General features: G+C 50.5%; 1 protein-coding gene across 1 annotated transcript in view; it reads right to left on the bottom strand.

The window, feature by feature from the left end:
* The window catches only part of LOC143956857 (uncharacterized), a 77,405-nt gene that overhangs the window by 41,865 nt on the left and 10,368 nt on the right, over positions 1-25,172 (bottom strand). The window contains exon 4 of the mRNA XM_077467024.1: positions 6,282-6,563. Within this exon, the coding sequence (XP_077323150.1) occupies positions 6,282-6,563 (282 nt within the window). The remainder of the gene's footprint in view (positions 1-6,281; positions 6,564-25,172) is intronic.

The raw sequence follows: 25,172 nt of genomic DNA, 5'->3' as shown, positions 1-25,172 counted from the left end.
TTCTCACCTCCGCCCTCTCTCTCTTACCCCCTCTCTCTCTTACCCCCTCTCTCTCTCTCTCTTTCTCACCTCCGCCCTCTCTCTCTTACCCCCTCTCTCTCTTACCCTCCTCTCTCTCACCCCCTCTCTCTCTTACCCCCTCTCTCTCTTACCTTCCTCTCTCTCTCTCATCCCCCTCTCTCTCTTACCCTCCTCTCTCTCTCACCCCCTCTCTCTCCCACCCCTCTCTCACTCACCCCCTGTCTCTCTTTCCTGTGAACTGGACTGGTTATTTCCTGGGGGGGGGGGGGGGTGGGTGAAGGGGTTATTTTATTAACAATGTCATTCGTCAGTAAAGTGCAGCAAGAAGGGGCTAATGTTCTGTCACTGATCCATTTGTGACCAGTGACAGTTATTTAACCCCTTTGTGCCACATTATTGTCACCAGTGTCAGTGTTAATTAACCCCTTTATGAAGGAGTTAAAAAACACTGGCAGTGGCCACTGACAGCACAAAGGGGGTAAATAACCCCACCAATAACCACCAAAGTGGATTAAAGTAGGATTTCAGTTTACACCTTACAAGCCTTAAAAATTCTCGTATCACCCTCCTAATGCCTATGCTGGCAAACCTGTGTAGAAAAGATCTGCAGTGAGGGAAAAAAGCATTTGATCGGCTTCTGATTTTGTACATTTGCCCCACTGACAAAGAAATGATCGGTCTATAATTTCAATGGTCGGTTTATTTTAACAGTGAGAGGAAGAATAACAACAAAAATATACAGAAAAACGCATTTCAAAAAAGTTATAAATTGATTTGCATTTTAATGAGTGAAATAAGTATTTGATCCCCTATCAATCAGCAAGATTTCTGTCTCCCCGGTGTCTTCTATATAGGTAACGAGCTGAGATTAGGAGCACTCTCTTAAAGAGGAAGTAAACCCTGATGGGTTTTACTTCCTCTTTGTTCCCTGCAAAGTAAAAGAGTACTGGGCTAGAATGCATCGCATACTAGCCCATTATGTGCCACTTACCTTCAAACAAAGCCTGCAATATCCCCGAGATCCCCGCTGGTGGCCGCGTTCATCTTCACACCTCTTCCATCCGGGAGCCGTGAACTCCGGCTCGTCCCGTGATGTCACTCCCGCGCATGCACAGCACGGGCACGAGCGTGTATCAATCAATCAACGTGCTTAACTGTCTTAAACAACCACAACTGGTACAAACCTATTTCCCCTGACCTAACCTCTACCCTTGCCTTCTATGAGGGCCTCATTGACAAGGATTTTCCTTGTGTCCTTACCTTATATTCCCTTCTCAAAACCCACAAAAACATCCAGACACCCCCCCCCCCCACTCCCAGTAGACCAATCGTCTCTGGAATAGCATCTCTTACAGATAATGCCAGTAAATTCGTTGATGCCTTTTTAATGCCCCATGTATGGAGCCTACCCTCCTATATATACGTGATACCACCAACCTTTTGAAACATATTGAGGGGATCCAGATCCCTCCAAACACCCTGCTCGTGGCTATAGATAGCAGGGTGTCCGGATGGCTGGCTCCTTCCTCAGAGAACAAAAACAGACCTCCTGGCCTCTGAACCAATTCATCCTGCGAGTACTTTACTTTCAATGATCAACTGTATCTACAGACTCAAGGAGCCGCTATGCCCCGGCATATGTGAATTTGTATCTGGGTGGGTGGGAGAGACATATAACCCCCAATGATCTCTATACACATTTCCTTGAATGTGTCCTGTTATGGTACAGGTACATAGATGACCTGTTCATAGTATGGCCCGATACCAGAGACAAGCTGTTGGAGTTTATCCAGACCTCGAACGACCATAGCTTTAACCTCAAATTTACATTCAGTTTTGACAATATTCAGATCCCCTTTCTGGATCTCTTTATTGTCAAACAGCAGGACGGTACAGTAGGCACAGACCTATTCTGTAAACCAACGGCTGGTAATAGGCTTCTTCATGTGTCTAGTGCTCACCCATGTCCACTAGTACGGAGCATTCCGCACACGCAACATTTTTGTGCCTACGAAGAAACTGCACTCTTGAGAGAGATTTCAGGATTCAAGCCAATGCTTTACGTGACCGCCTGCTACTCAGTGGCTACTGAAATTTAAGAAAAGCATTTAATCGAGCACTAGCTCGCACCAGGAGTTCTTTATTGTGTACCTCACCCAAACCTCCATCAACAGATACAGTTACATTTATCACTAAGTACTCTGCCCACCATCAACAACTTGGAACGATATTGTCGAATTATTGGCATCTACTGATGGATTCCCAAGTTCTGAGCAAACATGTGAGATCTACTCCAGAACTGGTGTTCCGCACAGCTTCCTCGCTAAGAGACCTTTTGACTAGCAGCCATTACCAACCAGCTAAATGATCTTTTGCAGGACCCAGTGGAACCTTCAAATGTGGAGACTGACACCACTGCCCCTGGATTTTTGAGAGAAAGAGGTTACAGCTACCCAATGGTGAGACTTTCTCACCACATATCTTTTCCAATTGCGGCTCTATGGGGGTGATTTACCTTATTCTGTGTAAGTGTTATGCCTTCTACATAGGCAAAACAATACCAGAACTCCGACAGAGAATCGGGGACCACCTATACTACTATAGCAATGGTAAACTTACCACCGTAGGCCGACACATTGGGCTGGACCATCGCTTTGACGTTACAGCTGTCACATTTCTGGTCCTTGAAGTAGTCCAACAGAGCTCGAGAGGGGTTGACTGGGATAAGACGATCCTTCAGAGAGACTGTGGATTGAACGTCTCAACACTACCTCTCCCCCAGGCCTTAATGAGGTGATATTGTATTAACCATTTTTGTAGGTTTACGTTTCCATCCCCCCACCCCTACCCCCAGGGCTGGTCTGGGACAGAAATTTGGCCCTGGACTTCATCCAGACTGGCCCACTTACATTTTGAGTGTCCCATCACCATCCCACTTACATTTTGAGTGTAACATCAGCACCCCCTTACATCAGAGTGTCCCATCACCAGCCCCCTTACATCAGAGTGTCCCATCAGCACCCCCTTACATCAGAGTGTCCCATCACCAGCCCCCTTACATCAGAGTGTCCCATCAGCACCCCCTTACATCAGAGTGTCCCATCACCAGCCCCCTTACATCAGAGTGTCCCATCAGCACCCCCTTACATTAGAGTGTCCCATCACCAGCCCCCTTACATCAGAGTGTCCCATCACCAGCCCCCTTACATCAGAGTGTCCCATCAGCACCCCTTACATCAGAGTGTCCCATCAGCACCCCTTACATCAGAGTGTCCCATCAGCACCCCTTACATCAGAGTGTTCCATCAGCACCCCCTTACATCAGAGTGTCCCATCACCAGCCCCCTTACATCAGAGTGTCCCATCACCAGCCCCCTTACAACAGAGTGTCCCATCACCAGCCTCCTTACATCAGAATGTCCCATCACCAGCCCCCTTACATCAGAGTGTCCCATCACCAGCCCCCTTACATCAGAGTGTCCCATCACCAGCCCCCTTACATCAGAGTGTCCCATCACCAGCCCCCTTACATCAGAGTGTCCCATCACCAGCCCCCTTACATCAGAGTGTCCCATCAGCACCCCTTACATCAGAGTGTCCCATCACCAGCCCCCTTACATCAGAGTGTTCCATCAGCACCCCCTTACATCAGAGTGTCCCATCACCAGCCCTCTTACATCAGAGTGTCCCATCAGCACCCCTTACATCAGAGTGTCCCATCACCAGTCCCTTACATCAGAGTGTCCCATCACCACCCCCTTACATCAGAGTGTCCCATCACCAGCCACCTTACATCAGAGTGTCCCATCACCAGCCCTCTTACATCAGAGTGTCCCATCAGCACCCCTTACATCAGAGTGTCCCATCACCAGTCCCTTACATCAGAGTGTCCCATCAGCACCCCCTTACATCAGAGTGTCCCATCACCAGCCCCCTTACATCAGAGTGTCCCATAAGCACCCCCTTACATCAGAGTGTCCCATCAGCACCCCCTTACATCAGAGTGTCCTATGAGCAGCCCCCTTACATCAGTGTCCCATTACCAGCCCCCTTACATCAGAGTGTCCCATCACCAGCCCCCTTACATCAGAGTGTCCCATCACCAGCCCCCTTACATCAGAGTGGCCCATCACCAGCCCCCTTACATCAGAGTGGCCCACTGAGCCATCTGCCCACCGGGAAACTCCCGGTAGTCCTGATGGCCAGTACATGCCTGCCTACCCCATGGGGTTCCTTTTGTGGGTCCCTGCTAACCACTGAATTGTCCACTGGCCTATGAAATCTTGGGTTACCTGGCCCACCCATACCTGTCCTTGAGCTCGATCAGTCATAGACAAATTTCCAAACTGCTCTTTATTTTTATTTTTAATAAAGCTTTACTTTAGAATTGAGACTAATTTGCCCCACATTGTTTTTTGTAATTAATGTTTTACTTTGTATTATTTTTGTATATTCTTGATATAACTAACTGGAGTTGTTGCTTTCCCTGCACGTCTAGCCAGCTCTTTGTTGGCTGTTTATTTTTTTCTCCCCAGCAGTGGACTCGTGACTCCCCTGGTGAGACTAGTTTCCTTTGAAACTACCCCTCTCTTGCGTTGTCTGAGTTTTGAGCCTCCCAGCTTATTCGGCATAGACGGAACGCGCTTGCGCAGTATCGCGCACCTGCGCATGTGCAGGAAGTCAGACCTGTTGAGCTCACATGCCCCACCAGGGGGCAAGGCTTCCAATATTAGGATGTGTCGCCCTGTACATATGCACCCACAGTACCATCCTGTTTTGGTGTAATTCTTCTTTATATCCATAAACCCCCCTTCCACCAAATGATTTGGACCAGTGCACAAAAGAAGGTCCATAAAGACATGGATGAGTGAGTTTGGGCTGGAGGAGCTTGACTGGCCTACACAGAGTCCTGATCTCAACCCGATAGAACACCTTTGGGATGAATTAGAGTGCAGACTACGATCCAGGCCTTCTCGTCCATCAACAGTGCCTGACCTCACAAATGCACTTCTGGAAGAATGGTCAAACATTCCCATAGACACACTCCTAAACCTTGTTGGACGGCCCTCCCAGAAGAGTTGAAGCTGTTATAGATGCAAAGGGTGGGCCAACTCAATATTGAACCCTACGGACTAAGACTGGGAGGCCATAAAAGTTTATGTGCGTGTAAAGGCAGGCGTCCCAATACTTTTGGTAATACAGTGTATGTGGTACAATCTCTGAACAATCTCATTTAGAAATATCAAAGCCAAGTAACGTGAGGACCTCTCCTAACTACTCATTCAATTTGTATCAAATCAGTCCCTTGTATTTCATACATCTATGAGAGATTGTACAATCATATTGTGACATGGGTGGGCAACGAATGTGTTGAAGGCATGTTGTGAATGTACAGTCCTTGTTCTCATTGGGGGGGTCCTACAAGCAGGACTGTTTTTAAGGCAGGGCAAAAGGGGCAGCTGCCCTGGGCCCCATCATTATTGTGGGGCCCAAAGCAGCTGCCTCATACTTGCCAACTATCCTGGTTTAAATTCCCTTATCCCTTGAAGATTTAGTCCCGTACTGTGTCCCGATATCTCAATGTGAAGTTCTGTTACTAATGCTGCCGAGCTTTGCTCTACATGATTCAGAATTTGCCACAGTGTACTGCCTCCTAACTAATCCCATCCCACCCCACTAATCCCATCCCACCCCACTGCCACGGATCCAAACGCCCCCTCCCCCAGCACTGCCACTGATCCCAGGAGTCCTAGGATTCCTAGGGGTTTTCTCTCTATTGATGGGTCCTTTCACCTCCCCAGTCAATGGTGTGCATGCAGTGAGGAGACGTGCTGTAATCTCTAGCAACCAATCACTGAGTGGTAAGGATATGCAGTAACCTCTAGGAACCAATCAGTGAGTGGTATAGATGTCCAGTAACATCTAGCAACCAAGCAGTGAGCAATATTGATGTACAGTAATCTCTAACAACGAATCAACAAGCAGAAGTCATGTGCTGTAACCTCTAGAAAATAAACAGTGACCCATAATGTGTGCTGTAACCTCTAGCAGCCAGTCAGTGAGCGGTAATGATACGCTGTAACCTCTGGCAACAAATGGCAATCGTTGCCTGATCTCATTCAATAAACAGATTTTGCATCTAGCTGCTATTTGATATATGTCTCAAAGCATGTGGAGAGCGAAATTGTATGTGGGGGCCCAAGAAAATGTTTGCCCAGGGTCCAATCAATGTTAAAGACGGCCCTGCCTACAAGAAATACCTTGCTCCATCTGGGTGACGCTAAGCCTGGTTTCGTTCAGCGACCTCTCTGTAATTTTCTGATCCTGAATGGCTTTTTCTTTCTGTACTTGCAGAGCGTGGAGAGAAGCATTCAGAGTGTTCATACCCCGGACCAGCTGCTCCAGGTTCTTCTGTGAGGTCTCCAGGTCATTCTTGGTGGAGGTTAACAGGTCCTCTTTACTCTGCAGCCTCTGTGAGAGACTTTCATTCATCTCCGCAAAACGCTTAGACAGACGCTTCAATTCCCGAGACTCGGAGACATCTGCAGATGAAGAAGGACAAATCAGAACATTCAACTGGACTTATAGTTATAGTTAGTTAGGTTGAATAAAGACACCAGTCCATCCAGTTCAACCTGAGTGAGTATCTACAATTGTCCCTTTTCCCTGTACATTGCTATACCCACATTGGTCCCTATCCTCAAGGAGCCCACAATCCAAGGTCCCCATTCATATACTAGGGCCAATTTTGGACAGAAGCCAATTAACCTACCTGCATGTCTTTGGATTGTGGGAGGAAACCGGAGTACCCGGAGGAAACCCACGCAAGCACAGGGAGAACATGCAAACTCCAAGCAGGTAGTGTCGTGGTTGGGATTTGAACCAGCGACCTTCTTACTGCTAGGTGAGAGTGCTAACCACTACACCACTGTGCCACCCATAAACTTGTTTTGGTGTTCAAGACGTTTCGTAGCTTACCAGTCATTCTTCACTTCCAGGCACCCTTTCTGGACTGTGTGTTACACATCAATGGGGAAGGGGGGACTTGGACATTAAAGTGGTTGTAAACTCAATATGACTGAACTGAATATCGCCTAAACTTGCACTGTTTAGGAGATATTCACATTGAACGCAGCCAGTGAAAGCACTGGCACATACGCTCCTCAGGTCCGGCATACCGCGCAAGACCTTCAGAGTTTGCGCCGTAGCCGAGGGCTGCCGTGCGCATGCTGTCATCACAGCCACTCGTGTAGCTGGGGGCCGCTAACCTGGGAGAAACACTAGGGGAAGATGGAAGCCCTGTCAGTGGTGACAGCGTGCCACTAGACGGCTTCGTTTTAAGGTAAGTCTCTCATAATGTGCTAGTATGCAATGAAGGGAAAGGGGAAGTTTTTTTTTTTTAAACTTCAATTTACTACCACTTCAAGGTAGAGTGACCAGACGTCCCTGATTTCTGGGGACAGTCCCCGGACTGAGAACACTCTCCCCAGAACAAATCTGTCCCCGCATTGCAGGGATGATAGGCGAGGCCACTTTTAAGCCAGTACAATACCCTTAATGAGAGGGCACCAGGTCCATGGGAGGGGGAGCCCTGCACCTGCCCTGTCCTTGCAGTTGGTAAAAAGTCAGTCAGGAAAGCAGAGAGTCCAGCGGTGTCGGGGAGGCTGTCCCTCTGAGATGTTCACTATCTCCTGAGGCAGCCGGAGTTGGTGGGCGGGGTTGGGTGTGGTTGCCTCCTCCACTCCTCCTACAGACTTCTCCCCTCAGGCTGATTCTGCAGCTAAAGAAGGAAGAGGAAGATAGAGTACAGCTGCCCAGAATCGCCTTCTTCTTCTTCCTTGGTGACCCCGCCCCTTATGATGTCACAGTCCCGGAGGATGCTGGGACTGTGACATCATAAGGGGTGGGGTTGAAATAGATAAGAACTACAAACTAGTTCGAGGTTATCTGCTGCTATTTCTAATTAAAAAAGTATAAATGTGCACATTAGAAGTAAACACTCTCTGAGATACGGTCAGCTCAGGCTACTTCTACGTTCTGCTTTATTCGTGGGCGGGGTTAATATTTTATACAGAAAGATACGTCATTGCTATGTCAGTCTAATAAGTACATCTTATTGGTTACAATACAAGAGAAATGAAGAAGCTTGATGCTTGAAGTTTGGTTGAAGCTGGTTTTCTTATCTCAAATGCATTCTTCTAACGCGGGGGATGTAGGGAGTGGACGCCATCTTAACTCAGAACGGAGAGTCAATCTGTATACTACATAATAAGTCAGGAACATGTATACACATAAGCAAATAGACATTTTCTGATTATCATTATGTACATTAGATTCCTTCACAGGGTCACCATGTGACATCGCCTGGTGACCCTGCCCTTTATGCCTATAAATGTCCCCGCACAACACGCCCCTGCCATTACGGCCGGAGAGAGCGTTGTGTCAACATCGGAAGGAAGAAGAAGGTGACGGCGACAGCGACAAGACTGGGCCAACACTAGTAAAAGAGCTGTAAGAAGATAGTGGAGGCCCGGCAAGAACAACCGAAGAGCGAGACAAGACCAGCAAAGTCGGAAGAAGACCCCCAGACGGTGGCGATGACGAAGAAGAAAGCCGGGATCCCCTGCTAGCAAAAGAGTGGCAAAAGAGCAGAAGATAGTGGAGGAGTCCGGCGAGAAGACCCCCGAAGACAGAAGAAGATCCCGGGAGCTGTCTAATAAAGTACTTTAAAAACCTGTGTTGTGTTTTTTTTTTACACTTGTTTCCCCCAGGTAAATGGGTTGGGGTACATCGTACCCCATACTCATTCACATAGGGTGGGGGGCTGGAATCTGGGGGGGTCCTTTTTAAAGGGGGCTCCCTGATTCCGATAAGCCCCCCGCCCGCAGACCCCGACAACCAACGGCCAGGGTTGTCGGGAAGAGGTCCTTGTCCTCATCAACATGGGGACAAGGTGCTTTGGGGTGGGGGGGCCACAGGGCCCCCCTTCTCCAAAGCGCCCCCCCCATTGAGGGCATGCTGCCTGGTACGGTTCAGGGGGGGGCGCTCACTCGTCCCCACCCCCTTTCCCGACCGGCCGGGCAGCGTGCTCGGATAAGGGTCTGGTATGGACTTTGGGGGGACCCCCACGGCATTTTTTTGGCGTAGGGGTTCCCCTTTAAATCCATACCAGGTGATGGGGCCAGCGAGGTGTCAATCTCGCCGATGGAGGCGGCGACATTGACTTCCTTCACTAGTTCCGTCTACCTGGAGCCACGTTCAAAATGAACGGACTTTTTTCCGTGTGTGGGCAAGTCCGTTCATTTTCGAAAGTCTGGCGGACTAGCACACAGACGGACAGGTTGTCCGCTTGACTGCCGAGTCTGGCGGATAATTTTGTGTCAAGACTTCTTCCTAAGTCCACCTGACTTTTGGGAAGAAAAAGTCCGCCGGAGCCCACACCCGGGTGGATTGTCCGCCGAATAGTCCGATCGTGTGTATGGGGTATAAGAGTACTTCTTCATGGCTGTCACATTCTCTTCTGCGGCGTGCACCCCATGTTGGCTTCTGGGACATGTGTGTCCCCTAGAACACAAGGTGGCCATTCCCAAAGCGGCGCACGACTCATGTGCAGTCGGAAACTGGCAGTGAAGCCGCAAGGCTCCACTGCTGGTTTGCCTTAGTTGGAATGGCGGTGCCTGCACCCGATCCGTCCATGGACGGATCGGCCTTGGTGGGCCGACATAGCGGTCTCCCTGGACAGGTATGTGTCCTTATTAAAAGTCAGCAGCTACAGTGTTTGCAGCTGCTGACTTTAAAAAATGAAAAAATTTCAGCTGGAACGCCGCTTTAAATGTCAAACAGTATCACGCTATGTGTGGATCATTTGTTTTTCATGCACACCATTTTATGTGATTCATCACGTGTTTTGGAGTCCATAATGGATAACAGACAGTCCGCATTCAACTTTGGGTGGAACCCTTCGTACCGTTTTTTCCAGTGAGGTCAATCCCTCAAGAGTGCCTGTTTGACCCGCGTGCTATACGGTACGTGTGTCCATGGAATATGGTGAGCGTGAACACTTTACCATTTTGGCTGTATTTTCAAGATTCATCCTGAATTATCCAAGAAAGACCTTTCACTTCACTCTGAACTCTAATGGACCTTCCATAGATGTTTATTATTCACTTTGGACTTTTATGTTTTGGTTTTGTTCACATTCAATTTTGCATTGCCTATTTTACACGCTATTCACTTGCTCACTTAGCGCCACACTTTCGTTTTTTATTTCTATTTTGCAATGTATGTCTAGTGACGTGTTGGCTGCTTATTTTGTTCTCTATGCGCAATTATTTTCTTTCTTTTTTACATAACATACTGAACTAACCTGCCGTATACTGTCATTGCATACTGCCCTAACCTGCTATATACTGCCTTAACCTGCCGTATGCTGTCACTATATACGGCCCTAACCTGCTATATACTGCTCTAACCTTCTGTATACTGTCACTACATACTGCCCTAACCTGCCATATACTGTCACTATATACGGCCCTAACCTGCTATATACTGCCCTAACCTGCTATATACTGCCCTAACCTGCTGTATACTGTCACTACATACTGCCCTAACCTGCTACATACTGCCCTAACCTGCTATATACTGCCCTAACTTGCCGTATACTGTCACTACATACTGCCCTAACCTGCTATATACTGCCCTAACTTGCCATATACTGTCACTACATACTGCCCTAACCTGCTATATACTGCCCTAACTTGCCGTATACTGTCATCATATACTGCCCTAACCTGCTATATACTGCCCTAACCTGCCATATCCTGTCACTATATACTGCCCTTACCTGCTATATATAGCCCTAACCTGACATATACTATCACTACATACAGCCCTAACCTTCTGTATACTGTCATTGTACTGCCTTAACCTTTTTTTATCTCATGGACGAAATATGAGAAATAAAGTATACATCATACAATTATTCCAAAAACATTGCATATATAATTCGAGGAAAATATGCTTATAAATTAGTTTAGCATTTGCCAATAAAAAAAAAAAAAAAAATGACCCTGGATTTTATTTTTAAAATCTGGTCACCTTACTTTAAGGCCTACAGGAAACCTACCCACATATACCCTTATCTACATTTTTTATCTAATCTTGAACACAGCTCCTCCCAATCAAAGCCTGCCTCTGGAACACACCCCCTCCCAATCACAACCTATCTCTGGCACACACCCTCTCCCAATCACAGCCTTCCTCTGGCACACCCCGCCTCCCGATCACAGCTTTCTTCTGGAACACTCCCCCCTCCCAATCACAACCTACATCTGGCACACACCTCCTCCCAATCCCAGCCTGCCTCTCGCACACACCTTATCCCAATCACAGCTTACTTCTGGAAAATACTCCTCCCAATCACAACCTACCTCTGGCACACACCCTCTCTCAATCACAGCCTCCCTCTGGCACACCCCGCCTCCCAATCACAGCCTACCTCTGGCACACACCCCCTCCCAATCACAGCTTTCTTCTGGAACACACCCTCCTCCCAATCACAACCTACATCTGGCACACACCCTCTCCCAATCACAGCCTTCCTGTGGCACACACCTCCTTCCAATCACAGCTTTTCTTTGGCACACACGCTCTCCCAATCACAGCCTTCCTCTGGCACACACCTCCTTCCAATCACAGCCTGCCTCTCGCACACACCCACTACCAATCACAGCTTACCTCTGGAAAATACTCCCCTCCCAATCATAACCTACCTCTGGCACACAACCCCTCCCATTCACAGCCTGCCTCTGGAACACACCCCCTTCCAAACACAGCCTGCCTTTGGCACACATCCCCTACCAATCAAAGACTGCCCTTGGCACACACCTCCTCCCAATCACAGCCTGCCTTTAGCACCCAGCCCTCCCAGTCACAGCCTGCCTCTGGCACACATCCCATCACAGCCTGCCTCTGAATGAATGAATGAATGAAATACTTATATAGCGCACAATGCGAACTGAATCGCCTCTAGGCGCTGTGGCGAGCTTTGATCATCTGCTAAAAGAGGAAGGTCTTGAGTTTTTTCCTAAAAGCCAGGTGATTTTCTTCCAGGCGGATGTTGATTGGTAGAGCATTCCATAGCCGAGGCCCTTGGACAGCGAATCTCCGATCCCCCTTGGATTTATACCGGGCTTTGGGCACGAGGAGGAGGTTTTTGTTGGCTGATCGAAGACTGCGGTTTGGTGTGTAATGATTTATTTTCTCCATTAGGTATTGCGGAGCTTCTCTATGCACGCATTTGTGGGTGAGGCAAAGGGTCTTGAACGTGATCCGATTTTTTACAGTTAGCCAATGTAAGCTCCTCAGTGAAGGAGAGATGGATTCCCAGGGTTTTTTTCCTGTTATCAGCCTTGCCGCTGTGTTTTGGATCAGTTGTAATCGCGCAAGTTGATATTGTGGTAATCCTATGTAAAGCGAGTTTGCGTAGTCCAGTCGTGAATTAATGATTGTTCCAACTACCACTGCTTTGTCATTCTTTGGGATAAAAGGGATGAGTCTGCGAAGCATGCGCAGCAGATGGTGAGATCGACTGACTACAGATCCTATTTGCGCATCCATTGACATTTGTGCGTCTAAAATAACCCCGAGACTCTTCGCTTTGGTCTTTGGGGAGATAGTCTGCCCAAAGACGGTTGGTGGAGACCAGGAGGTTTTGGTTGCGGGCTTATGATTTGGGTGTAAGATAAGAAGCTCTGTCTTTGATTGGTTCAGCTGGAGGGAGTTGGTGGTCATCCAGTCCTCTATTGATTTGAGGCAGTTTTCAAGTTGTTGTTGGTGATCTTTTTTTCCATTGATCCGGAAATAAAGTTGCGTGTCGTCAGCGTAAGAGTGGAAGCAGAGATCTGAGCATCTGATGATTTGAAGGAGTGGGCGAATGTAAATGTTGAAGAGAACGGGTGACAACGGAGAGCCTTGAGGAACTCCGCAGGTGACTGCCCGAGTTTCGGAGAGGAATTTTCCTAGTTTCACTGTCTGTGACCGATTTCCTAGGAAGGACGCGAACCATTGGAGATCTATGTCTTGGACTCCGGCTACTTCTGTGAGGCGGACGAGTAGAGTATTGTGATCTACTGTATCAAACGCTGCACTTAGGTCTAGCAGTACGAGGAGACACGGCTCTCCGTCATCTGCCGCTTCGAGGGCGTCATCCCAAATCTTGAGGAGAGCTGTTTCTGTTCCATGACCCGGGCGGAAGCCTGATTGCAGCGGGTCCAGGAGTTTGTGAGTATCCAGGTGAAGTTGTAGCTGATGTACTACAGCTTTCTCCATGATCTTAGAAATGGTGTTGAGGCTTGTAATCGGCCTACGGTTGTTTGGATCCTGAGGGTCCAAGTTTGGTTTCTTGAGTAGAGGTTTGACGATGCCTTGTTTGAGGATGCTGGGAACAATCCCTTCGTGGAATGATCGGTTTATGAGGTGGGTTATGGTTGGAGCCACGATGTCGGAGCATTCTTTCAGTAGTTTTGTGGGGATGATGTCAATAGGTGAGGTACTGTCACGCAGTTTATTAATGATGTTTTTTGCGGTGTCTACGGTAATTGGGGATAGTGAAAATTTTGGCGGTTGCGGTATGTTGGTGCGGACATCCTCTTTATGTATTTGCTGGCTGAGGTTGGATGTTTTCTTCTGACAAATTGTTTCCCTGATGGTTTTGACTTTATCGATGAAAAAATCTGACAGTTTGTCACAGTAATCCTGGGATTCGCTTTCTGGGGGTTCTAGGCACACCGGATTCATTGATTGATTAACCAGTTTAAACAGTTCCCGTGGTTGGTTTGCGGCCGTTGAGATTGTATATGAGAAGTGGTCCTTTTTGGCTTTGAAGATTGCTTTCCGATAATTCTCTGTCAGACCTTTGTAGTTAAATAGGATTTCCTCAGTGGGATTTCTTCTCCATGTTCTTTCCGCTCTTCTGCGTTCTTGCTGCGTTCTGGAACAAACCCCCTTCCAATCACAGTCTTCCTATGGAACACACCCTCCTCAATCACAGCCAGCCTCTGGCACACACCCCTTCCCAATCACAGCTTTCTTCTGGAACACACCCCCTCCCAATCACAGCCTTACTCTGGCATACACCTCCTTCCAATCACAGCCTTACTCTTGCACACACCCTCTCCCAATCACAGCTTACCTCTGGCACACACCCCCTTCCAATCCCAACCTACCTCTTGCACACACCCCCTCCCAATCACAACCTACCTCTTGCACACACCCCCTCCCAATCACAACCTACCTCTGACACACACCCTCTCCCAATCACAGCCTTCCTCTTGCACACACCCCCTCCCAATCACAGCCTGCCTATGGCACACACTCCCTCCCAATCACAGCTTTCTTCTGGCACACCCCCCTCCCAATCACAACCTACATCTGGCACACACCATCTCCCAATCACAGCCTTCCTCTGGCACACACCTCCTCCCAATTCCAGCCTGCCTCTCGCACACACCCCCTCCCAATCACAGCTTACCTCTGGAAAACAACCCCTCCCAAATACAACCTACCTCTGGCATATACCCTCTCCCAATCACAACCTATCTCTGGCACACACCCTCTACCAATCACAGCCTTCCTCTGTCACACCCCGCCTCCCAATCACAGCCTGCCTCTGGCACATACCCCCTCCCAATCACAACTTTCTTCTGGAACACACCCCACTCTCAATCACAACCTACATCTGGCACACACCCTCGTGTGCCAGACGACGAGCCCCCACATGTAGAACTGACCCCCCAAGGAGCTGCTGGTTTTATTGGGCTTACCGTTACCTTCTTGACCTCGTCTGCGTCTATGGCTTTCCCGTGGTAGATGGCCCAAAGAAATGCACTGGATCTTCTTTTTTGGGATATTTATTTAAAAGATAACAGTTTCCTAATGAAGGGTAGAGGGTTGGGAAGAAGGTTCAGGTACTTTTGGAACTGCAAATATAGGAAGTCTCTCACAATAGAAATCCAGGGAATTACCGTTTCAGAAACTGGATTGCCACAACCACCAGATAGACCTCCTCTCACTATGCCTAGCAGCCGGTAGGGTGTTAGGTAAAGCAAAGTCTCTGCCGCAGACTTGGAAGTAGAACACTTGAACAAAGTCTCTGCCACAGACTTGGATGTAGAACTGAGGGACGTAGGTAAATTTAGAGAGCTATCATACAGTGCCAGTATCTTTCAGACGGTCCGGCGATACCGTATGAGTGTAGATCCATTTAGTGTCCTTCAACTGAGCCTCCAGGCTCTTTCAGAGGAGCCAGCCTTGTGCATGGCCTCCTCCCAAAGAGTCCTCCCCTGGATGCTTCTCCAGTTGCTGGGCCTCTCCACAGATGAGACGGCACCGGACCACCTTTGAATCCTTAGGCCTCGATAGTTATTCAGGCCTGTCCCTGCAGTTGCTTCGCATTAGGCTATCCAGCCTCGAGGCTCAGAATTGCATGGATCTGCACCCCAGGCCAGGAGGGCCATGGGGGCTGGTCAGGAGGACCAGGACCAAACGGGCAGAAAGATCTTCTGGACCGGAACCTCGAAACACGTGATGTCAGTACCTTAAATACCACCTCCCAGAATGCACAGCAGGATGACACTCCCACTGGGCTGTTTCCGAGAAAGGATGACACTCAACACGCCGAGCTAAACTGCGTTCTCATATTTGCTGGCGGTGACAGCGACACCTGCGGCCAAGGAGAACCCAGTGCAATCTAGCCAGACTGGTACTGAAACCATAATTTAGTATAATTAGCCTAAAACCCAACTGTGGTTTTAGGAATATTAAAGAGGCTGCACCTTAAACAAAAAATAATAAAAGTCAGCAGCTACAAATGCAAGCAGCTGCTGACTTTTAATAAATGGACACTTACCTATCCCAGGATCCAGCGATGTCGGGAGCAGATGATGAGCATACGCTCGTCTCTTGGATGCCCCTGCCGCTATCCTCTGTCAGGGAATTCGGGAAGTGAAGCATTGCGGCTTCACTGCCCGGTTCCCTACTGCGCATGCGCGAGTCGCGCAGCGCAATGACACTGGTCCCCGCTGTGTCCTGGGAACTGTGTGTTTCCCAGAACACAACGGGGGCGGGGCATCTGCGGCTAGCTGCGGCTAGTATTCCTGGAAGTGGGTGCAGATACCTGGATTATACAGATATCTGCACCCCACTCCCCCCTGAAAGGTTCCAATTGTGGCACCGGAGGGGGGGGGGAGGGTTCAGATGAGCAGAACTTCCACTTTAGGGTGGAGCTACGCTTTAATTTGCAAAAAAATATATAGCGCATGCTCGTCAGGAGCCGACGCTACATGCATATATCTCCAGTGCCTAATGATATAGAATATATATATAAAACTCACAAGGCATATCCCTTTTTAAAAATGAGGATATTGCAAAATGCTTTGAGAGCTACTACAAAAAAACGATACAACTTAAAACCCAACGCCCAGAACCCGAACCAGACAGAAAGAAGGTCAGAAGCCATCGGGGACTTTCTTGCTCAATACTGTCCAAACTCTCTTCCATGTGAACATGCTAAGGAGCTATAGAGGAGCTCCAGATCGCATTAAAACAAATGAAAACAGGGAAGAGCCCGGGCCCGGACGGGTTTACGTTCCAATATTATAAATGTTATTCCCCTGTATTGTCCCCACAGCTAAAAACTGCTTTTAACGCCATGGCGAACCCTGAAACCTCAGCTGGGCGCATGTTAGAGGCCCACATTACGGTCATACCAAAAGAGGGAAAAGACCACTCACAAGTACAGAATTACAGACCCATTTCTCTCCTGAATGTGGATATTAAACTCTACGCCAAAATTCTAGCTAATAGATTATCCCCGCTCCTACCCAAACTCATTTCTTTAGACCAAGTGGGCTTTGTCCCCGGAAGGGAGGCTAGGGACAACACCACTAGAGCTTTAAATCTTCATCACTGGCTTTCAATTTCAAAAACCCAAGGCTTCTTCTTATCCCTAGACGCCGAGAAGGCGTTCGATAGAGGAGCCTGGGCAGGGGCGGACTGACCCATCGGTCACTCGGCCACGGACCGAGGGCCCGTGCCGCTAGGGGGCCCGTGAGAGCCTCTGATAGTTAATAACTCTCACAGCGAGCTGCTCCTTGCCGGCTCCTCCTTCCCTCCCGTCCACCCCAGGTGCTTGTACATGACATCACTGGGGACGGACGAGAGAAGAGGAGGAACCAGCAGGGAGCAGCACACTGTGAGAGTTATTTAAGCATCGGGTGAGGCGATGTGTGAGGTACCATGGCTGCCATCGCGGGGGCGGGTGCAGGGGCGGGAGCAGGCGGTAGTCAGTACAGATGTAGGGTGCCTGGGCCACAATAGGACCGCAGGAGGACACGGATATTCTACCGGTCCTCCCGTGTCCTCTCCCCTCCACAGTGTCCTCCACCTGCGCCTTCCACCACAGTGTCCCACTGTATCCTATACCCCCCCATGGTGTCCCACTGTGTCCTTCTGTATCCTCCACCCACCCCACACGGTGTCCCCCGTGTCCTCCACCCCCCCACGTTGTCCCCCTGTATCCTCCACCCCCACAGTGTCCTCCTGTATCCTCCACCCACCCCATGGTGTCCCCCTGTGTCCTCCACCCCCCCCACGGTGTCCCCCTGTGTCCTCCACCCCCTCACGGTGTCCCCCTGTGTCCTCCACCCCCTACTGTGTCCCCATGTATCTTCCACCCACTCACGGTGTCCCCCTTTGTCCTCTACCCACCCACAGTGTCCTCCACCCCCCACCGTGTCTCCCTGTGTTCTCCACCCACCCCACGGTGTCCCCCTGTGTCCTCCTGTATCTTCCACCCACCCCACGGTGTGTCCCCCTGTGTCCTCCACCCACCCCACAGTGTCCCCCTGTATCCTCCACCCCCCACGGTGCCCCCCCTGTATCCTCTTGTATCCTCCACCCACCCTACGGTGTACCCCTGTATCCTCCACCCCCCACGGTGTCCTCCTGTATCCTCCACCCACCCCATGGTGTCCCCCTGTGTCCTTTACCCCCCCCACGGTGTCCCCCTGTGTCCTCCACCCCCTACTGTGCCCCCGTGTATCCTCCACCCACTCACGGTGTCCCCCTTTGTCCTCCACCTCCACCCCCCACCGTGTCTCCCTGTGTTCTCCATCCACCCCACCGTGTCCCCCTGTGTCCTACACCCACCCACCCACAGTGTCCCCTTGTGCCTTACACCCCCCCACAGTATCCTCCACCCTCCCACGGTATCCCCCTGTGTCCTCCACCCCCCCATGGTGTCCCCCTGTGTCCTCCACCCCCCATGGTGTCCCCTGTGTCCTCCACCTCCCACAGTGTCCCCCTGTATCCTCCACCCACGGTGTCCCGCTGTGTCCTCCACCCACCCACGGTGTCCCGCTGTGTCCTCCACCCACCCACAGTGTCCCTCTGTGTCCTCCACCTCCACTCCCCCACCGTGCCTCCCCGTGTTCTCCATCCACCCCACCGTGTCCCCCTGTGTCCTCCAACAGTGTCCCCTTGTGCCTAACACCTCCCCACAGTGTCCTCCACCCCCCCTGTGTTCCCCTGTGTCCTCCACCACCCCACGTGTCCCCCGTATCCTCCACCCACCCACGGTGTCCCGCTGTGTCCTCCAGCCACCCACGGTGTCCCCCTTAGTCCTTAACCCACAGAGCCCCCTGTGTCCTTCACCCACAGTGTCCCCCTGTGTCCCCCACCCACCCACAGTGTCCCTGTGTCTTCCACCCACCCACGGTGTCCTCCACCCACCCAAATTGTCCCCCTGTGTCCTCCACCCACCCAAATTTTGCCCCTGCGTCCTCCACCCACCCACAGTGTCCCCCTGTGTCCTCCACCCCCTCACGGTGTCCCCCTGTGTCCTCCACCCCCTGCTGTGTCCCCATGTATCCTCCACCCACTCACGGTGTCCCCCTTTGTCCTCTACCCACCCACAGTGTCCCCCTGTATCCTCCACCCCCCACGGTGTCCTCCTGTATCCTCCACCCACCCCATGGTGTCCCCCTGTGTCCTCCACCCCCCCCACGGTGTCCCCCTGTGTCCTCCACCCCCTACTGTGCCCCCGTGTATCCTCCACCCACTTACGGTGTCCCCCTTTGTCCTCTACCCACCCACAGTGTCCCCCTGTGTCCTCCACCTCCACCCCCCACCGTGTCTCCCTGTGTTCTCCATCCACCCCACCGTGTCCCCCTATGTCCTACACCCACCCACCCACAGTGTCCCCTTGTGCCCTACACCCCCCCACAGTATCCTCCAGCCTCCCACGGTGCCCCCTGTGTCCTCCACCCCCCCACGGTGTCCCCCTGTGTCCTCCACCCCCCCACGGTGTCCCCCTGTGTCCTCCACCCCCCACGGTGTCCCCTGTGTCCTCCACCTCCCACAGTGTCCCCCTGTATCCTCCACCCACCCACGGTGTCCCGCTGTGTCCTCCACCCACCCACAGTGTCCCTCTGTGTCCTCCACCTCCACTCCCCCACCATGCCTCCCCGTGTTCTCCATCCACCCCACCGTGTCCCCCTGTGTCCTCCAACAGTGTCCCCTTGTGCCTAACACCTCCCCACAGTGTCCTCCACCCCCCCTGTGTCCCCCTGTGTCCTCCACCACCCCACGTGTCCCCCTGTATCCTCCACCCACCCACGGTGTCCCGCTGTGTCCTCCAGCCACCCACGGTGTCCCCCTTAGTCCTCAACCCACAGATTCTCCCTGTGTCCTTCACCCACAGTGTCCCCCTGTGTCCCCCACCCACCCACAGTGTCCCTGTGTCTTCCACCCACCCACGGCGTCCTCCACCCACCCAAATTGTCCCCCTGTGTCCTCCACCCACCCAAATTTTGCCCCTGCGTCCTCCACCCACCCACAGTGTCCCCCTGTGTCCTCCACCCATCCACAGTGTCCCCCTGTGTCCTCCACACATCCACAATGTCCTCTACCCCCCACCGCACCCCCCTGTGGCCTCCACCCCCCCCCCCCCACAGTGTCCACCTGTGTCTTCCCCCCCCTCCGCAGTGTCCGCCTGTGTCCTCCACCCCCCCCCCCACAGTGTCCGCCTGTGTCCTCCACCCCTCTCCCCCCATGGCTGCCCTGAGAGACACTGTGCTGTGTCTAGGGGATCTCAGTGCTCTGCTGTGTGCCCTGTGTTTTGGTTTGTGCCCTGCTATTTTCCCTACTGCGTGTCCCGTGGCCTGTGATGTGCCCTGCTGTGTACCCCCCGGATGTGCCCTACTGTGTGCCACATGCCCTGTGACGTGTCCTTTGCCCTGCTATGTGCCCCATGCCCTGCTGTGTACCACCTGATGTGACCTACTGTGTGCCCTGTCATGTGCTCTACTGTGTGCCCCATGCCCTGTCATGTGCTGTGTACTCCCTGATGTGCCCTACTCTGTGCTCCATGCCCTGTGATGTGCCCTGTGATCCATGCTGTTCCCTACTGTGTGCCCCATGCCCTGTGATGTGCCCTGTGCTTTGCTGTGTACCCCCTAATGTACCCAACTGTGTGCCCCATGTCCTGTGATGTGCCATGCTGTGTACCGCCAAATGTGGCATTTCCAATGATGTGCCCTACTATGTGCCCTGTGATGTGCTGCATGCCTTGCTGTGTACCTTTTGATATGCCCTGTTGTGTACCCCATGATGTGCCTACCGTGTGCCCAATGCCCTGCTCTGTACCTCCTGATTTTCCCTGTGCCCCCTGCGATGCACCGTGCTGTACTCAATAATGTGCCCTGCTGTGTACAGCATAAACCCTGCTGTGTGCCCCGTGATATGCCCTGCTGTGTACCACCTGATGTGCCCTGCTGTATGTCCTGTGTTTTGCCCCATGCCCTGTGATGTTTTCAGTGCCCTGCTGTGTACCTCCTGATGTGCCCTTTGCCCCATGATGTGCCTTCTTGTGTGCCATGTGATGTGCCCTACTGTGTGACCCATGCCCTGTGTTGTTCCCTGCTGCGTCCCCCTTGTTATGCCCTGCTGTGCGCCCCATGCCCTGTGATGTGCCTGTGCCCTGCTGTGTGCCTTATGATTAATGTAGGTGGGGCTTTGTGTAGGTGTGGCTTGCGTGTGGGTGGGGACACGGGGCCTCATGATCTTCTAGTGCCCGGGGGCCCCATAAGTTGTCAGTCCGCCCCTGCGCCTGGGACTACATGCATGAGACACTGAAGGCAGTGGGCCTCCGCTCTCGTATGTTGGCCCATATCTCGGCTTTATATTCCTCTTCGAGTGCAAGCGTTAGAGTTAATGGCCACCTATCGGACGCCTTCACCATAGGTAATGGTACCCGTCAAGGTTGTCCCCTATCCCCCTTAATCTTTGTCCTGGTACTAGAACCCTTCCTCAATAGACTAAGAGATAACCCCGACATAAAAGATCTTTAGATACAAGATAGAGAATACAAAGCAGCTGCCTTTGCGGATGATATCCTTCTCTCCCTCCCCTCCCCTCTTAGTTCCTTACTTAATTTGTTGAAAGATATAGAACATTTCGGAACCCTGTCACACTTTAAGATTAGCTATACGAAATCCCACGCCCTAAACATTTTCCTGCCAAAAAAAGAAGTTGAAAGCTGCCAGGGATCCTTCCCTTTCTTATGGAATCAGAAGGCCATTACTTATTTAGGCATACAAATCACGGCAAAATTGGCTAACTTATATAGTAACAATTTCCCGATTGCCCTGAAAAGAGCTCAACAAGATCTAAAGGACTGGGGGGAATCTCAATGTTTCGTGGCTTGGCCGATCAGCCCTTCTAAAAATGATAGTCCTACCACGACTTTTATACATCATCCAGTGCATTCCCATCAATCTTCCAGTATCCTTTTTTGCAATATACAAAAAAAGCTTCCTCATTGTTTCTATGGAGAAATTCCCCACCACGTATTAAATATACGCGTCTAACATGTCCCAAACTTAGCGGTGGTATAGGGTTACCAGACCTGTATAAATATTACCTAGCAAGCCATCTTACTTGACCCATTGACTGGAATATTCATGAGGCTGGGAAGGTCTGGGTAACACTAGAAAAATCTTTTACACATTTTCCCCTTAGGTCACTGCCCTGGGTACCAGTGGTGGGACAAGGTCATCCAGTGCCCAGGGCAAAGATGCCAAACTGCACCCCCTTTCCCTTAGGGTTAGGGTCAGGGTGCCCCCTACCCCTGCAATAAACCATTGCGCCAGGGGCAGCTGCCCCTCCTGCCCACCCCTTGTCCCGGCCCTGCTGGGTACCATCCCGACTCTGGCCTTTAGAGGCCGTGACACACCCCATTATTTTCCCATCTCTCAATGCCTTTAGAAAGGCGACAAAAACTGCAACGTTTTCCTCAGTGCCTGGACCACTGACTCCCTTAAGGGGAAACTTTACACTGGGAATCTCAACTTCATTCTTTAGGCAGGAATGGCCACTAGGGATGAGCCGAACACCCCCCGGTTCGGTTCGCACCAGAACTTTCGAACGGACCCCAAATTCGAACGAACGTTAGAACCCCATTGAAGTCTATGGGACTCGAACGTTCAAAATGAAAAGTTCTAATTTTAACAGCTAATATGCAAGATATTGTCCTAAAAAGGGTTTGGGGACCTGGCTCCTGCCCCAGGGGACATGGGTCAATGCCTAAAATGTTTTTAAAAATGGCCATTTTGGCGGGAGCACTGATTTTAATGACGATTAAAGTGAAAAAAAAAGTGAAATATTCCTTTAAATATGGTGCCTGGGGGGTGTCTGTAGTATGCCTGTGAAGTGCCACGTGTTTCCCGTGTTTAGAACAGTCCCTGCACAAAATGACATTAAACGGAAATAACACCATTTAAAACTACTTGCAGTTTTAATGTTATATCTGGTTCCTGCAATATGGTTGAAAATCATTGAGAAAAATGGCATGGGTAGCCCTCCCTGCCCATTACCAGCCCATTTGGGTCTTGTATGCATATTAAGGGGAACCCCGTACCCATATTAAAAAAAGGAAATGCGTGTGGCCCCCAGACCCTATATACTCAGAACAGCAGTATACAGGCGGTGCAAACAAGACAGGGACTGTGTAGGTTTGTTGTGTTAAGTTGAATCTGTTTGTAATTTTCAACTGGTAAATTTTTAAAGTGTAGCTCCAGTCAAAAAATCTATTTTTAAGCTTTTTGAAAAACATAGGGAAGGGTTATCACCCCTGTATAATTTGTTTTGTCGTCCATCTTTTTTCATCTCACTTGCTGTTGTCTCCTTCCGTTTGCAAGTAGGAGATGTTTGTAAATTGGATGTTTGAAAGTAGGGGCCTGCCCTATATGCTCTGCAGAAATGGCGGAACAAGGTGTTGGTTTTGCCACAACATTGTAAGCCCTCAAAGTGACTCTTGGTAGGCGCTGGAGCGCCCTGCTGTGAACGATTATATCAAGAATTGTAATTACATGCCATTGTTGAACAGTGGTAGAAAAATTGACCTTTGGTGGTTGTGGTGCTGGTGCCACAACACTATAAGTCCTCACAGTTACTCTGTGTGGGCACAGGAAGGGGCCCTCCTGTGAAATATTATATTAAGAATTGTAATTACATGTCCCTGTTAAACAGGGGCAGAAAAATTTGGCCTTAGGCACTGGTGCTGGTGCCACCACACTGCAACCTCTGCCATATACTCTAGTTTTATTTGAGGAATTAGCCCTGCTGCAAAGCATTGCATCAAAAATTGTACTTAAACGCCCCTGTTAAACAGGGGCAGAAAAATTGGGCCTTAGGCACTGGTGCCACCACACTGCAACCTCTGCCAGCACGCACTATCTCCTAACACTACTGACTGCAAGCTCTATTATTAAAGATAGATCACTAGCTATATAGGTGAGGTGAATATAGCGGTGTATACTGCGGTCAGGGCACGCAGACAATAACCAGAGAACACCAGAGATAAAGGGGTATATACAGATGTATACTGTGCTGTGCTGGAGGCACACACAACTTCCAATAACTCCTGCAGATGGCAAGTGGGCTCAAATAGAGAACAGCTATGTAGGTGGATATAGCGGTATGTACTGGGTACAGAGCATGCAGACAGCACGCACTATCTCCTAACACTACTGACTGCAAGCTCTATTATTAAAGATAGATCACTAGCTATATAGGTGAGGTGAATATAGCGGTGTATATTGCGGTCAGGGCACGCAGACAATAACCACTACACAACAGCAAGATAGAAAATCGGCCGAAAACGATCGGTGTGTACTGTGTTGAAGGTACACAGAACACCCACTGCTTTAGACGCCAACACACTACACGAGGCCGCTGCGATGGCGGCCTTATGTAGTGTGGGGCATACACTACACAACCTGAGCTATGATTGGCCACAGGCATCCTGCCTGTGGCCAATCATGGCTCTCCTCGCTGCTGGCGCTGCGATTGGCCAAGCATGCGGGGTCACAGTGCATGCTTGGCCAATCATGAGCCAGCAATGCACTGCGCCATCGCAGTGCATTGTGGGCCGTGAGCGCCACGCGAATTTGACGCGAACGGACCAAAATGTTCGGATTTCGCCAAACGGACGAACAGCCCAATGTTCGAGTCGAACGTACGTTCGACTCGAACACGAAGCTCATCCCTACTGGCCACACTATAGTAGTGGCTGCTTTAGACATCTCTCACTGCAAGCCTCCTCCACACACTGGTTGTACACCTTCCTCCAAGATATCTCCACCAAGCCTCCTCACATATCCCATAGGGAGAGTAATAAAGGCACACAATAGTGTGATACTGCTTGAGTAATATTTAATTCACTTTAAAACATATAATCCATCAAACTCACATTTAAATAAATAAAAACTGCTGTTTAACCACTTAAGGACCGCCGTATTGCCATTGTACATCATCACAATGGCACAGGCAGGCACAAGCACGTACATGTACGTGCCTGCCTTCCAGCGGGTGGAGGGTCCGATCGGACCCCCTCCCGCTGGATACGGCAGTCCGGTTCCCTCCAGGAGCGATCCGGGATGAGGGGATGACCGTTGGTTTCTGGCTACCCCCTCTGGATCGCTCCTAGCCAATGACGAGCTTCCTCCCCTGTGTATTGTTTACACAGGAAGGAGGAAGTGATGTCATTCTCCTCGGGGCGGTCTTTTTGACTGGACTACGAGGAGAAGACTAAA

This window comes from Lithobates pipiens, unplaced genomic scaffold (genome assembly GCF_037356315.1).
Source record: "Lithobates pipiens isolate NorthernLeopardFrog02 unplaced genomic scaffold, aLitPip1_a1.2 Scaffold_44, whole genome shotgun sequence".
Lineage (NCBI taxonomy): Eukaryota > Metazoa > Chordata > Amphibia > Anura > Ranidae > Lithobates > Lithobates pipiens.
The sequence above is the reverse complement of the archived record's forward strand: the minus strand, read 5'-3'. Positions and strand labels throughout refer to the sequence as shown.